General features: G+C 48.3%; 1 protein-coding gene across 6 annotated transcripts in view; it reads left to right on the top strand.

Moving 5' to 3' along the window:
• Positions 1 to 435: 435 nt before the first annotated feature.
• Positions 436 to 13,356, top strand: part of Fbn3 (fibrillin 3) — a 66,640-nt gene continuing 53,719 nt past the window's right edge. For 4 of the 6 annotated variants that reach the window (XM_050127450.1, XM_050127446.1, XM_050127449.1 and 1 more), the window contains exons 1-8: positions 458 to 548; positions 3,461 to 3,676; positions 3,779 to 3,861; positions 4,965 to 5,063; positions 5,233 to 5,331; positions 5,901 to 5,996; positions 11,238 to 11,435; positions 11,699 to 11,824. In XM_050127450.1, coding sequence (XP_049983407.1) covers positions 3,477 to 3,676; positions 3,779 to 3,861; positions 4,965 to 5,063; positions 5,233 to 5,331; positions 5,901 to 5,996; positions 11,238 to 11,435; positions 11,699 to 11,824 — 901 coding nt within the window. In that variant the 5' untranslated portion in view covers positions 458 to 548; positions 3,461 to 3,476. Of the gene's footprint in view, positions 549 to 732; positions 1,007 to 3,460; positions 3,677 to 3,778; positions 3,862 to 4,964; positions 5,064 to 5,232; positions 5,332 to 5,900; positions 5,997 to 11,237; positions 11,436 to 11,698; positions 11,825 to 13,356 lie in introns of all 6 variants that reach the window. The other 2 variants (XM_050127448.1, XM_050127447.1) reach the window with 2 other exon arrangements.

Raw genomic sequence — 13,356 nt, 5'->3', positions numbered from 1 at the left:
CTTGCCTTTGAACTTAGACAGCCATTGTTGAACCAGCTGGACCACAGCTTGTATGTATGTGTATGATGTATATGTATATTTTATCAGTTTTATTCCTCTAGAGAACCCTGACTAACGCACAGGTGAATTACCATACCTACAATTATCCTTGCCCCAGCAGGAAAAGGGGAGACCTCCCAGGTAAGTCTTGGGGACTCCCTGTGCCTACTATCTTCTGATCACCCCGCACACCCCAGCCCCACCTCAGGACCACCCATAACTCCATTGTAAACATGACCCTTAGGAGTTCAGTAGTTCCAGGAACCCCTTGCCTCTCTGTAACTCCTTGGAGTTGCAAGCCAGCTTCAGGCCTTCCCCCAGCCTCAGCCTCTCTCAATTCTCCCCGCCCAGGCTGAGAGGTGCAACCGCACCCTCCCCCAAACCCCTCCCGCCCTCAATTCGGAGCTAGGCACGCGGCGGCTCAGCCCTCCCAGGCTTTTGCCTTGCTGCTCCCGGGGTCCCCTTGGCTCGCGCATCTTGTCAGTTGCCTCTTCGAGCAGCACCCTCAGGTAGGGAAAGGCGGTGCCTGTGAAACAGTGACCGCCGGGAACGCGGAGGAAGGGAGGTCCAGCAGTAGCAGAGGGAGGTCGGTTGGCCGCGACGACGGAGTGGGGGATTCCTTTGTCTGCAGCCAGGCAGCCCCTGGCCCAGCCCCCTTCCCCTCTCCACTATCCACTGGGCGCGCTCTTGTAGGATGCCGGGAAACCCCGTACTCCGCAGGACCTGAGCTTCCAGTTTCTGATCTGCAGGTGAGGGCGGAGCGAAGCACCACCCTGAGGATCCCACAAGGTGCTGTGGCTTTGACAATGGTGACTGGATGTCGCTGCCCAAGTACTCTCAGGGATGCCTCTTTCCTGGGACTCCTCGTTCTTCGCTGAGGCAGTAGAGGAAGCTACAGCGAGGGGCAAGGGGGGCACATCTTCCCATCCAAGTTCCGCTTGCCTTTGAGGCAACTTAACTCATCCAAGTAATCTTGGGGACCTAACTCTCAGAGTTTGGGACTGTGGGAGGGTCCGGAGAGTTGGCCATGTTAAGCAGATCCCCTTGAAGTAAGACAAGTGTCCCTGTCCCCTTCCCCTGCCTGGTCGTGCCTCTAAGTCAGAGTGTCTCAACCTGTGGGTCGCCACCCCCTTTAATAAATCATCTCCAGAAATATTTACATTACAATTCAGAACAATAGCAAAATTACAGTTATGAAGTAGCAACGACAGTAATTCTTGGATGGGGTCATCACAACACCAGGAACTGTATTAAAGTATTAATACAGTTAATACGTTAGGAAGGTTGAGAACCACTGCTTTAAGTTAACAAAAGCTTGGGAACACCCGGTCAGACTTTCGCTTCTCCTCAAAGGCCCAGAGTTTTCATTCTGCAAACTGTTTATGGGCTATGTATCCCAGAAGGCCTTAAACTCACTATCTTCTTGCCTCTACTTTTCCACAGGGTGTTATTATATGTACGCACCACCACACCAGAGCTGGCCCCGGGGATCAAACCTAGGGTTTCATGCATTCTGGGGAAGCACTCTGCCAACTGAGTTACATCCTGGTCTCCATCCAAACCTTTTACAAAAGAAACATAACACACTGATTTTCCTACCATTTAGAAATGTATTTAGTTTCTGGGACACGGAGTGGGGCGGGACTGGGGCCGGGGAGGAAGCATGTGTGGAGGTCAGGGAACAGCTTGTGGGAATTGGTTCTCTCCCTCCACTGTGTGAGTCCATGTGAATCAAACTTAAGTCCTCAAGTGCCTTTACTGGGCTGAGCCTTCTCACCAGCCCAACCAACTCTTTTGGGAAATCGCCTTGACCTGCTCCCACACTCCTTCTTCCCGGCCAAGGAAAGAGTCAACCGTTCTGGGAGGAGGAGGTGGCTGGACCTTGCATCTTCTCACTAACCATGTGATAGTCTTGCTTTGTCCAAAGTGAACTAGATGCAAATGTTGTCAGAATGCCCAGCTGCCTCCTTTGACTTAGCCACTTATTTAAGTTTGGAATGTGTGATGTGCATGCATGTGTGGGTGCACACATGTACACATGTGTGTGGAGGTCAGAGGTCAACCTCAGGTTCTGTTCCTCAGGCGCCATCACCTTGGTTCTTGAGACAGGGTCTCTCACTGACCTGAAACTCACCAAGTAGGCTAGACTGACTAGTCAGTGAGCCACGGATCTGTCTGCCTCTTCTTCCCCAGCGCTGGAATAAGAGCAAGTCCCATGGGACTGGAGTGGATGGCTCAGGGGTTAAAGCATTTGTTGATTTCAGAGGTCCTGGGGTCAATTCCCAGCATCCATATGGAGACTTAAAATCAATTACACTCCAGTTTCAGGGGATCAAATGCCTTCTTCAGGCTCCCTTGGGCACCAGACACTTACATAGTGTGCAGGCATTTATGAAGGCAAAAATAACCACACACATAAAATAAAACAAAATATTTGAGAGAGGGAAAGAGAGAAAGAGAGAGAGAGAGAGAGAGAGAGAGAGAGAGAGAGAGAGAGAGAGAGAGAGAGGGGGAGAGAGAGAACCACCATGATGCTTGGTCGTCTTACGTGGGTTCTGGGAGGTAAAATTCAGATCAAAATTCAGGTAAAAATAAGCCCAAGCCATATTCCCAGTCTTTAACCACTGCTTCTCTCTACCCTCCTAGCCAGATTTCTGGGGGTCTCCTCAATCTTCCTTCCTCCTCTGGAATCCCCACCTACTCTTATTGATTGTTTGAGTTCTCTGTTATTCCTTGTTATCAACCCCTGTCATCTGGCCCTGCCATCTCCCTGCCCAGCTTTTGCTGGACCCCATATCCCTTCCTCACTCCAAGCTCATATTTGTCTCTCACCAAAAATATTTCAAGAGTTCTTCATTGCCCTTGATGCACAACCAAGGACCACCTTCCCTTTCTCCCACTCTGCACCCCCTTCCCCCCCCACCCTCTTCCCCAGAATCATTCTCTATAGTGGCTTCACCTGTGAAATATCATATCCTGAGGCTAGGAGATCGCTCAGTCAGTAAAACCCCTGCTTTGTAAGCTTGAAGGCGTGTGTTCGTTCGCCTAGGACCCACTTAAATATGATAGCCCTGAGCATGTGTAGACAGAAGGATCCTGGGGCTCACTCACCAACCAGCCTAGCCTACTTGGTGAACTCCACTCCAGGGAGAAGTCCAGTCTCAGAAAACCATGTGATGGCTCCTGAGAATGACAGTAGGTAGACGTTGCCTGTGGCCTCCACAGGCACATGTGTTTGCACACAGGACAAACACACTAAAAACAATCATACCTCTTCCAAAAAGTCTGCTGTGGTGGTTCCCCTGCTCTCCCAAGGCAGAACTAGTGTCTTCCCAGGCAGGCTCCTCACCACTGTCCATTCTATGGGGTGCCCCTTCACAGTGTAGTTCACTTGGCAGTTGACTCTGCTTGCTCCTTGCAGCCTCCAAAGACACATCATGACTCTGGAAGGCCCATGTTGGGCAAGGAGAGAACCTGGAGGCTTCCTTACAACCTGGGGTCCTCCAGCTCAGATTCTGCTGGCCTGGGTGGTTCTATCGTGCATGGAAAATGGTCAAGGCTACTGGGATGAGACCCTGAAATCTGCGAGTCCAGACCATGTGAGAAGGCGTGGCAGGCCTGCCATCATTTTGCAGGGGTGCGTGTATCTGGAATGCTGAAAGTACCTGGGGGTGTGGACAGGGAAGGGCTATGCTGGGGTAAGGGGACTGGTAGCTACATCACCCACTTTCTCCCAAAGGCCTAATGTCTGTGGTTCCCGCTTTCATGCCTACTGTTGCCCTGGCTGGAGAACTCTGCCTGGCAGGAATCAGTGTATTGTCCGTGAGTGTTGAAGAGTGGAGATGGAGGGTACAGGCAGGGGATGCTTGGGGGTCCTCCCAGCTACTTGTCAGCAATCCCAGCCTTGTCTACTATGAAGTTGGAACTTAGCTCAGGGCTGCTGGGTGAGCCTCACTAATGTCCCATGCTTTTGTCCTTAGACTCCACTGTGACTTGATGCATTCATTTATCTCTTTTTAAAAAATATGTATTTCGTTTATTTTGTTGGGTGGGTGAAGCATGCCATGGTGTACATGAGGGCAGTTGACAGTAGTCTGTTCTCACCTTCGATCATGTAGCTCTTGAGGATCAAAACGTCATCAGACTTGGGAGCGAGTGCCTTTACCTTCTGAATCATCTCACCCACCCTGCATTCATTTCCTTTGTCCTCCCATCTTGTCGTTTCTGTCCGGCTCTCCTGTCTTCTTGTCTGTCCCATGGTTCTTCGGGCTTCATACTGTCTTTATGTCAATCTCACACTCTCTCCCCCAACTCTAGCTTCTCCGTCTCCAGACTCTGAATCAGGGTCCTCACCACTCCAGTCTCTGTGCCCTGAAGTCAGCCCCACATCATCTCTCCTGATGATGTAGCAAAATCCTGAGCTGAGGGTCACAGCACCTGCTCAGCCTAGATAGAGACTTGGTTGGGGTTATTTGCCATTGTTCAGGGTATGAGCAGAGCTAGAGCTGGGGAAGACCAACTGGTTCACCGTGAGGCTTCTGGTGGCCTGGAAATCTTTGGAATGAGGATGACATGAGACATGTCCTTTCATAAGTCTCCCATCCTTCAGCATTCCCCCTCCATTCCTGCTCCCTTCCCTCCCAAGTGTTGGGTTGATATAGGTACACTACCACATTTTGCTGGGGAGTATTTAGTTAGTTAATTAGTACTGTGTGTGTGCATGTGAGTGTGTCGAGGCACACGTACCATGATACACCTATGGATGTCAGAGACCAATTGTGTGAAGTCAGTTCTCTTCTTCCATTCCACCTTCACTGGTGAGCTGAGGTTGGATCACCAGGCTTGTGCAGCAAGTTACTCTACCTAATGAGAAATCGCTAAGGCCATGGGTCCTGATTTTGATGCTGTACGCTCTGCCTTTCCAGCTGTCTGCAGGCATGCCTGTGGCAATGGCTTCTGCTCCCAGCCCAACCTGTGTACCTGTATGGATGGCACCCTGGCCCCCAGCTGTGGCGTAGGTAGAGGTGAGTGGTCAGTGGCCTCTTGAAGAAGTAAGAGAAGACTCTAGGCATCTGAATGCCACTAGGAGCCCAGGTTGTTTTTGTTGAAGGATAAGAGCCAAGCCAAGTAGAGGCCCTGGTCAAGCCTTCCTGGAACATCTTCCCCTTACTGTATGTTTTTCCTGATCCATAGCATCACTGGGGTGTAGCATGAGCTGCATGAATGGGGGCAGCTGCCGAGGGGAATCCTGTCTATGCCAGAAAGGCTACACGGGCACTGTGTGTGGACAACGTGAGTACCCCCATTGCTGCCCTCACTTACACATAGAATCCCAGGAAATGGATCTCATCACTTGCTCACTTTGATCAGAGATCAAAGGTGCCAGGCTCATTGTTACAGTTGCACAAGTCGGGGGGCGGGTGTTTATGCAGATGTGCATGCATGTATGTATGCCAGCATGTGTATATGTGTGCCTGTGAAGGCCAAAGATCAATGTTAGGTATCTCCATCAATTGTTCTCCACCTTATTATCAGAGGCAGAGTCTCTTATTGAACCTGGAGCTCACCTATTCAGCTAGGCTTCCTGACCAGTGAGCTTTCAGAGACCCATCTGCCTCTGGCTCCCCGGCAAGGGAATTGCAGAATACCATTGCTTGTGACTTTCCCATGGGTGCTGAGAATATCAGCTCAGATTCTCGTGTTTACACAGCAAGCACTTTACTGACCAAACCATCACCCATTAGTCAGTCTTACTCCCCCTGGTCCAGATGGCGGGATCCCTGGTTAAAGAAAGGCTACTTAGGTCCCAGCCCCCTCTGCTTCCAGGAAACCTTCAGTTGTCCTCCCCTGTCTGTCCACAGCCATCTGTGTCCACGGCTGCCGTAACGGAGGACGCTGCATTGGGCCAAACCTCTGTGCGTGTGTCTATGGATTCATGGGGCCTCAGTGTGAGAGAGGTACTGAGAAGAATTCGGGGAGGAAAATGGGCCGTGAGCAAGACATGGCTGGGTTCCAAGTGCAGACAGATGGCTGCTTCGCTCCTTCCAGGGCAGTCTGAAGACAATGGGCTTCCTTTGCTCATCCACTCTGCGTAGCAGTTATTGCTCATTGGCCCACTTCGAAAGAATTTGCGTTGGGGGTTGGGAGGCAGATGGAGAGATGGCTCAGTGATTAGGAGCACTTGCTGCCTTTCCAGAATACCTGGGTTCAATTCCCAGCACCCACCTGACAACTGTCTGTAACTCCAGTGTCAGATCAGACACCCTCACATATATGCAGGCAAGACACCAATACACGTGGAATAAAAATATTAATTAAATTAGCTCCTTTGCTTAGAAAAAAAGATTTTGTATTGGTTTGGGAATTGGAAGAAGAAAACACTGACCTTGGGATCAATTGCCATGACGAAGGGAATATAAAGGGCAGAGAGGTCATGAACCATGGAGTGAGAGAGGACTTTCTGGGGAAAGAGACCTCTCTGCTGAATCTTGAAAAGATTTTACTTTTAAATAATTTGATACATTTATTAATTTGTGTGTGTGCTGGTGCTACCATGTGTGTGGAGGTCAGAGGACAACTTGCAGGAGTCATCTCTCCTTCCACAGTGCAGGGTTTGGGGATCAAACTTAAGTCATCGGGTTTGGTGGCAGTGCGTTTGTTTCCTCCCTTAGTCGCCTCCCAAGCCAGGATCTTAACTTCTTGAGACAGGTCCCGCTGAGTCACCCGGGTAGGCTTCGATTTCATTATTCAGTCCAGGTTCACATCAAGCTTACCCTTGATCCTCCTGCCTCAACCTCTTGAATACCTAGGATCCCAGGCATGTGCCACCTTGCTCACCCGACCCTGGCTCTGAAAATGATCCACAGGGAATGGACACTTTACCAAAACCTCGCCCCACCACCACCTCGCCATCTCTCTCTGTCTCTGTTAGTAGTGACTGAGCTCAGGTCTTATTTGAGAACTAAACAGGCACTCCACTGAACCACACTTCCAGCCATAGCCCCTCACTAGGGGATTCTAGGAGGGACTCTACCCTTGAGCCACTTCCCAGCCCCTCACTGAAGAACTGTAGGACCATGCTTAACAGTTAGCCATGCCTCTAGACCTCTTTCTGCTTAATTTTTTTAAAATCATATTTACTTAGAAGATGATGAGGAAACAAATACTATGGCAAAGTATGGAGGTGAGTGGAAAGCTTGAAGAAGTTGATTCTCACCTCCCATCCTGTGGGTCTGAGATGAAACTCAGGAGGTCAGACTTGGTAGCATCCACCCTTACTGGCTCAGCCATCATCTCACCAGGTCCCCTTTCTACCTTTTATTTTTAAAATGGTTCAGTTTACTATTTTAAAGTTATGTGTGTGGGAGAATATGCAAACATGAAGGCAGGTGTCCATGGAGACCAGAAGAAGGCATCAGATCTCCTGGAGCTGGGGTTACAGCCAGGTGGTTGTGAGTTGCTTCGTATGGGTGCTAGGGATTGAAGCAAGAACAGTAGATACTTTTAATGGTTGAGGCATCTTTCCAGCCCCATGAGGAAAAGGGAAATCCTTCTTTCCTTCCTTCCTTCCTTCCTTCCTTCCTTCCTTCCTTCCTTCCTTCCTTCCTTCCTTCTTTAGAGAAGGTTCCATGTGGTGCTAAGAAGGTATATTCTTTGGTATCTGGGTAGTATAAAATTTGAGTCATAATATGTTAGTTCCTTATTTCTCTGTTAAGTTTCTGTCTGGCAGTTTTGTCCAGTGGTGAGAGTGGGATATTAAAGTCTCCCACTATTAGTGTGTGGGGTTTGATGTGTGAGTTAAGCTTTAGTAATGTTTCTTTTACATATGTGGGTGCTCTTGTATTCAGGGCACAGATGTTCAGAATTGAGACTTCATCTTGATGGATTTTCCCTGTGATGAATTTGAAGCGTCCTTCTCCATATCATTTGATTAATTTTAGTTTGAGGTCTATTTTGTTAGATATTAGGATAGCTACACCAGCTTGTTTCTTAGGTCTATTTGATTGGAAAGTCTTTTCCCAACCCTTTACTCTGAGGTAATTTCTGACTCTGAAGTTGAGGTGTCTTTCTTGTATACAGCAGAAGGATCCTGTTTTTGTATCCATTTTGTTAACCTATATCTTTTATAGGCAAAATGAGGCCTTTGATATTAAAAAATATTAATGACCAGTGACTGTTAGTTCATGTTATTTTTGGTTTTGGTGGTGGTGGTATTGTGCGTGTGTTTCCCTTCTTTGGGTTTTACTGGTGTGGGATTATCTATTGCTTTGTTTTTGTAGGTGTAGCTAACTTCATTGGGGTGGAATTTTTCTTCTAGTACTTTCTGTAGTGCTGGATTTATGGATAAGTATTGTTTAAATCTGGTTTTGTCATGTAACATCTTGTTTTCTCCCTCTATGGTGATTGAAAGCTTTGTTGGGTATAGTAGTCTGGCCTGGCATCCATGTCTCTCAGTGTCTACAGAACATCTATCCAGGACCTTCTGGCTTTCAGAGTTTCCATTGGGAAGTCGGGTGTAATTCTGTTAGATCCACCTTTATATGTTACTTGACCTTTTTCCTTTACAGCTCTTAATATTTTTTCTTTATCCTGCATGTTTAGTGTTTCGATTATTATGTGGTGAGGGGAATTCTTTTTTTGGTCCAGTCTATTTGGTGTTCTGTAAGCTTGTTGTACTTTCATAGGCATGTCCTTCTTTAGGTTGGAAAAGTTTTCTTCTATGATTATTTGGATATATTTTCTGTGCCTTTGAGCTGGACTTCTTCTCCTTCTTCTATTCCTATTATTTTTAGGTTTGGTCTTTTTATGGTGTCCCAGATTTCCTGGATATTTTGTGTTAAAAATTTGCTGAATTTAACATGTTCTTTGACTGATGGATCTGTTTCCTCTATTGTGTCATCAATGCCTAAGATTCTCTCTTCCACTTCTTGTATTCTTTTGGTTATGCTTGCATCTGTAGTTCCTGATCATTTACCCAGATTTTCCATTTCCAGAATTACCTCAGTTTGCATTTTCTTTATTGCCTCTATTCCAGTCTTCAGGTCTTGAACCATTTCTTTCACCTATTTGATTTTTTTTTCTTGGTTTTCTTTGCTTTCTTTAAGGGATTTGTTGATTTCTTCTAATTTTTTGTTTGACTTTTCCTCCATTTCTTTAAGGGAATTTTTCATTTCCTCTTTAAGGGCCTCCATCATCTTCATAAAGTTATTTTTAAGGTCATTCGTCTGCTTCATCAGCATTGAGATGTACAGGCCTTGCTGGTGTAGAAGCCCTAGTTTCTGGTGGTGCCATGTTGCTCTTTATGTTGTCAAATGTATTCTTACCCTGTTGTCTGTCCATCTCTTCCTCCAGTGGGTGCAGGTGGGGCCTGTGGCTTCAGGAGTCACTCTTCCTCCAGGTGCAGGCAAGGCCTTGCCTCTTGTGGTCACTGATGCAGCTCTGGGGTCTTCTCTCCAGGTGCAGTCATGACCAAGGCTCTGATGGTCATGGATGTGGTAGGGAATTGTTACAGGTGCGGGGGAGGCTGCTCCCAGGTCTCTGGAGCTTTGCTGGGTGGGGGTAGGGTACAGGATGTGCCTCCCGGGGGCTAGGGTCTAGAGAGCAGGGTCCTCCAGCTGGGAACCCAGAAACTCACCTCTCTGGGAACAGTCAGGGCCAAGACTCCAGTGGTCACAGAGGCAATAGGGGTGGTTGTGGGTGTAGAGAGGCTTCTCCGGGTTCTCTGGGACTTTTCAGGAATGGTTTTTATACACAGAAGCTATCAGAGTGTAGATGAAGAACCTAAAGGTGATGGACTTCGGAGGCCCTGAGATTGATTCCTATTGTGGGAGATGGCAGCCAGGAAGAAGCTATTGTTGTAGCTTGAGCTGCATAGTTTTACTGTCTCTAAAAGTAATAAAGAGGTCTGAGGAGTGACTCACTGGTGAGCACTGGCCTACCACCTCCCAGAAAGGAGCTACAGATGAGACTCAGCCTGAGGGCATCCACCTAGAATCCCCCAGTGAGGGGCTGAGGTTATTGATGGTGGTAAGGGTCAGTTTATGTTGAAATAGGAGCGGCAGGGCTGCGTCCCCGGCACCCGGCCGCCCGCATGGCTAGCTTATACCCAGAAATAATTACACGGAAACTGTATTCTTTCAAACACTGCCTGGGCCCGGCTAGTTCCAGTTTCTTATTGGCTAGCTCTTACATATTGTTCTAACCCATTTCTAATATTCTGTGTAGCCCACGAGCTGGCTTACCAGGGAGGATCTTAACCTGCGTCTGTCTGGAGCGGGAGAACCATGGCGACTCTTCACACAGCTTCTTTTTCCCAGCATTCTCCTCTGTCTACTCCGCCTACCTAATTTTCTATCCAATAAAATGGGCCAAGGCAGTTTCTTTATTAATAAGAAATCACTCCCACATCAAGTTTATAGATAAAGAGAGACTTGTCATGAATTGGAAGGTGGAGGGGCTGCAGGATATATACCTGGGTTATGGAATGATGTCTTTGGAAACACGTCAACCAAAAGAGAAAAAAATGGAATAAGGACTGTAAGAGATGAGAAGAGTGTAGGTCAGTGTGGGACAGGAAGGGAGAAGGGGGCCAGGGCAGGTGGTGGGTATCAAAGGCCCAGCCAGGAAGGCTGGGTACCAAGCTACCTCTGATGCCCTCCTTCATAAGGGGCCCGGAAAGGAGAGTGGTTGGCTTATTCTGGGAGAGGCTGTCCTTGGCTCTGTGCCAGCCCTATTATTGGAAACATCTGAAGGGTGGGAGGAGCCAAGCAGTCACAAATGGACCCTGGGCACTGCGCTTGGGAAAACTGATGCGGCTCCCTTGTACGAGGTTTGAGGGTTCAGGGACATGGTGTCATGAGAGCCAAGAGGCGATTCATCCGGGCCCGGTGTGCACTCAGATGTGAGACAGGCTTTCCTGCCAGGTATCCGTGGTCTCTGCTGGAAGGCAGGGTGAGAGAGAGCAAGTCTGAGAAGATCTGAAGATTTTCTGCTGGAGGTTATTTGTGTGAAGGTACTGAATATTTTGAAGGATCAATAGGAGTTTGTTTGGTAGAAAAGGCATCCTCTCCGAAAGGGGAAGTTGAAAGGCTCATCGGAAAGAAAAGGCCAGATGTGTTGGTATAGAGGCCTGGGCACCTGCAGAGAACAGTGGGACAGAGACAGTTCAAAGTCAGATGCCTGTGTCTGTCTGTCCACAGACTTCCAGATGGGGCCCTGCTACCCCCACGTGAGTCCTGAGGGGTGCCCGCACCAGCTGACAGGTCTTATGTGCACCAAAGCTCTCTGTTGTGCCACTGTGGGCCATGCCTGGGGACTTCCCTGCCAGCTCTGCCCTGCACAGCCACACCCCTGCCGCCGAGGCTTTACCCCAAATGTTCATACAGGAGCCTGCCAAGGTGAGTTGTGGGGTACACAAGGGAGAATGGAGCCCCTAGGTAGCCAGAGCTGAATGGAGATTCCCCCAACACATACACATACATACCACACACACATGCCACTCACACACACACACACATACACACCACACATACATACAAACCACATACACACACACACCACATACATAGACACCACAGACACATACATACCACACACACACAGGCATGCACCATGAGTTGGTTCTTCTCTCTGACTCCCTTCCTGGACTTTATTCCTGCAGATGTGGATGAGTGCCAGGTCATCTCAGGCCTGTGCCAGGGCGGCAGCTGTCTCAATACAGTGGGCTCCTTCAAGTGCCACTGTCCTGCTGGACACCAGTTCAATATCAGAGGTGCCAAATGTGAAGGTAGGGTATGTGTGTGTTACCTTGGCTCCCTGCAGAAGGGTGGAGGGATTGGGCTGATGAGGAGCCTGGCTCCGACCCTGTCTGCCTGTGCAGATCTGATTGAGTGTCTTAGCGTATCCGGGCCCTGCTCTGGGGGTGGCTGCACAAACACGTTGGGAGCTATGTGTGCGCCTATCACGAGGCTTAGTCAGAAACCTGGATGGAGCTCACTGCCTGGCTGAGATGGGCCAATGGGCGGAACTGCTGGGACACAGTGCTAAAATACCTCTCCCTCACCCAAGACCATCACTCTGGTCACCGATACAATGATCCTCTACCTCTCTGGGCCCTTGTTTCCTCCCATCTAGCAATTGTCTTCCCAGCATCTATGCTCTCACTGACTCTGCTCTGGGGGTCCTTTTGATCCTCTGTTTCTATGTCCTTTAGTGCTCTGGTCTCCCAACTCAGTCTCTTGATTCTTCTGTTCCCCATATTCCTAAAAACAAATATGTTCCCACTATGCCTGTTTGTTTCTCTGGTTCTATACCCTTTGGGATTGATGGACATGTATACCCTAATATCACACTTTATCCTTAACTTGTGTTCCCACCACACTTCCCCTACCCTCTTGTGTCATCTCCGTAACCTCCCATAGCCTCCAACTCTATGCCCCCCCAATTCCCTCTGGTATCCATCTTTTTGCCAACCTCTAATCCTCCAGTCTTGATCATTATGTCTTTCTATACCCGCTAACCTTCATCTCTGTGCCCCCAGTGATCTTCTAGTTTCAATCTCTGTTACTCCTCTGATCTGATAGCTTTCAATTTGGACCCTTTCTGACCCTTGAGTCTTTACCTTTGCTGTCTTCCTTCATTCACGTCTGTGCCCTTCTGCCCATTAGCTCCTCTGTGCCCCTAATCGCTTAAGAACTTTTCTCACTACCCCTTCATTATTTTTTTGAAAAGGAGAAACTGGGCTCAGAGAAGCAAGGCTGGCTTGGATAGACTCAACAAGTCCATAACAGAGAAATGCCTACATCCAGCTGCCCAGACCCACATGTGTTGTGTTAGGAGCAGCGGGCCGCTTCCCACCACCCGGCTAGCTTTACCAGAAATAATTACACGGAAACTGTATTCATTTAAACATTGCTTGGCCCATTAGTTCCAGCCTCTTATTGGCTAGCTCTTACATATTGATCTAACCCATTTCTAATAATCTGTGTAGCCCACGAGGTGGCTTACCAGGGAAGATCTTAACCTGTGTCTGTCTGGAGTGGGAGAATCATTGCGACTCACTGACTCAGCTTCTTTCTCCCAGAATTTTGTTCTGTCTACTCTGCCTACCTAATTTTCTGTCCTATTAGGGCCAAGCAGTTTTCTTTATTAATTAACCAATGAAAGCAACAGATAAATACAAGACCCACCTCCATCACACATAAGGTTTGAAAGTGCCCCTTGTCTGGATCTCCTATGCAGTCCCCCACACTTCAGCCAGTCAAGAGTGGTTCTACCTCACACACAGGTGTCATGAGCTTCCAAATCTAGATAATTTGG

Source organism: Alexandromys fortis, unplaced genomic scaffold (genome assembly GCF_014885135.2).
Source record: "Alexandromys fortis isolate MF-2015 unplaced genomic scaffold, M_Fortis_MF-2015_v1.1 scaffold_271, whole genome shotgun sequence".
Lineage (NCBI taxonomy): Eukaryota > Metazoa > Chordata > Mammalia > Rodentia > Cricetidae > Alexandromys > Alexandromys fortis.
The sequence above is the reverse complement of the archived record's forward strand: the minus strand, read 5'-3'. Positions and strand labels throughout refer to the sequence as shown.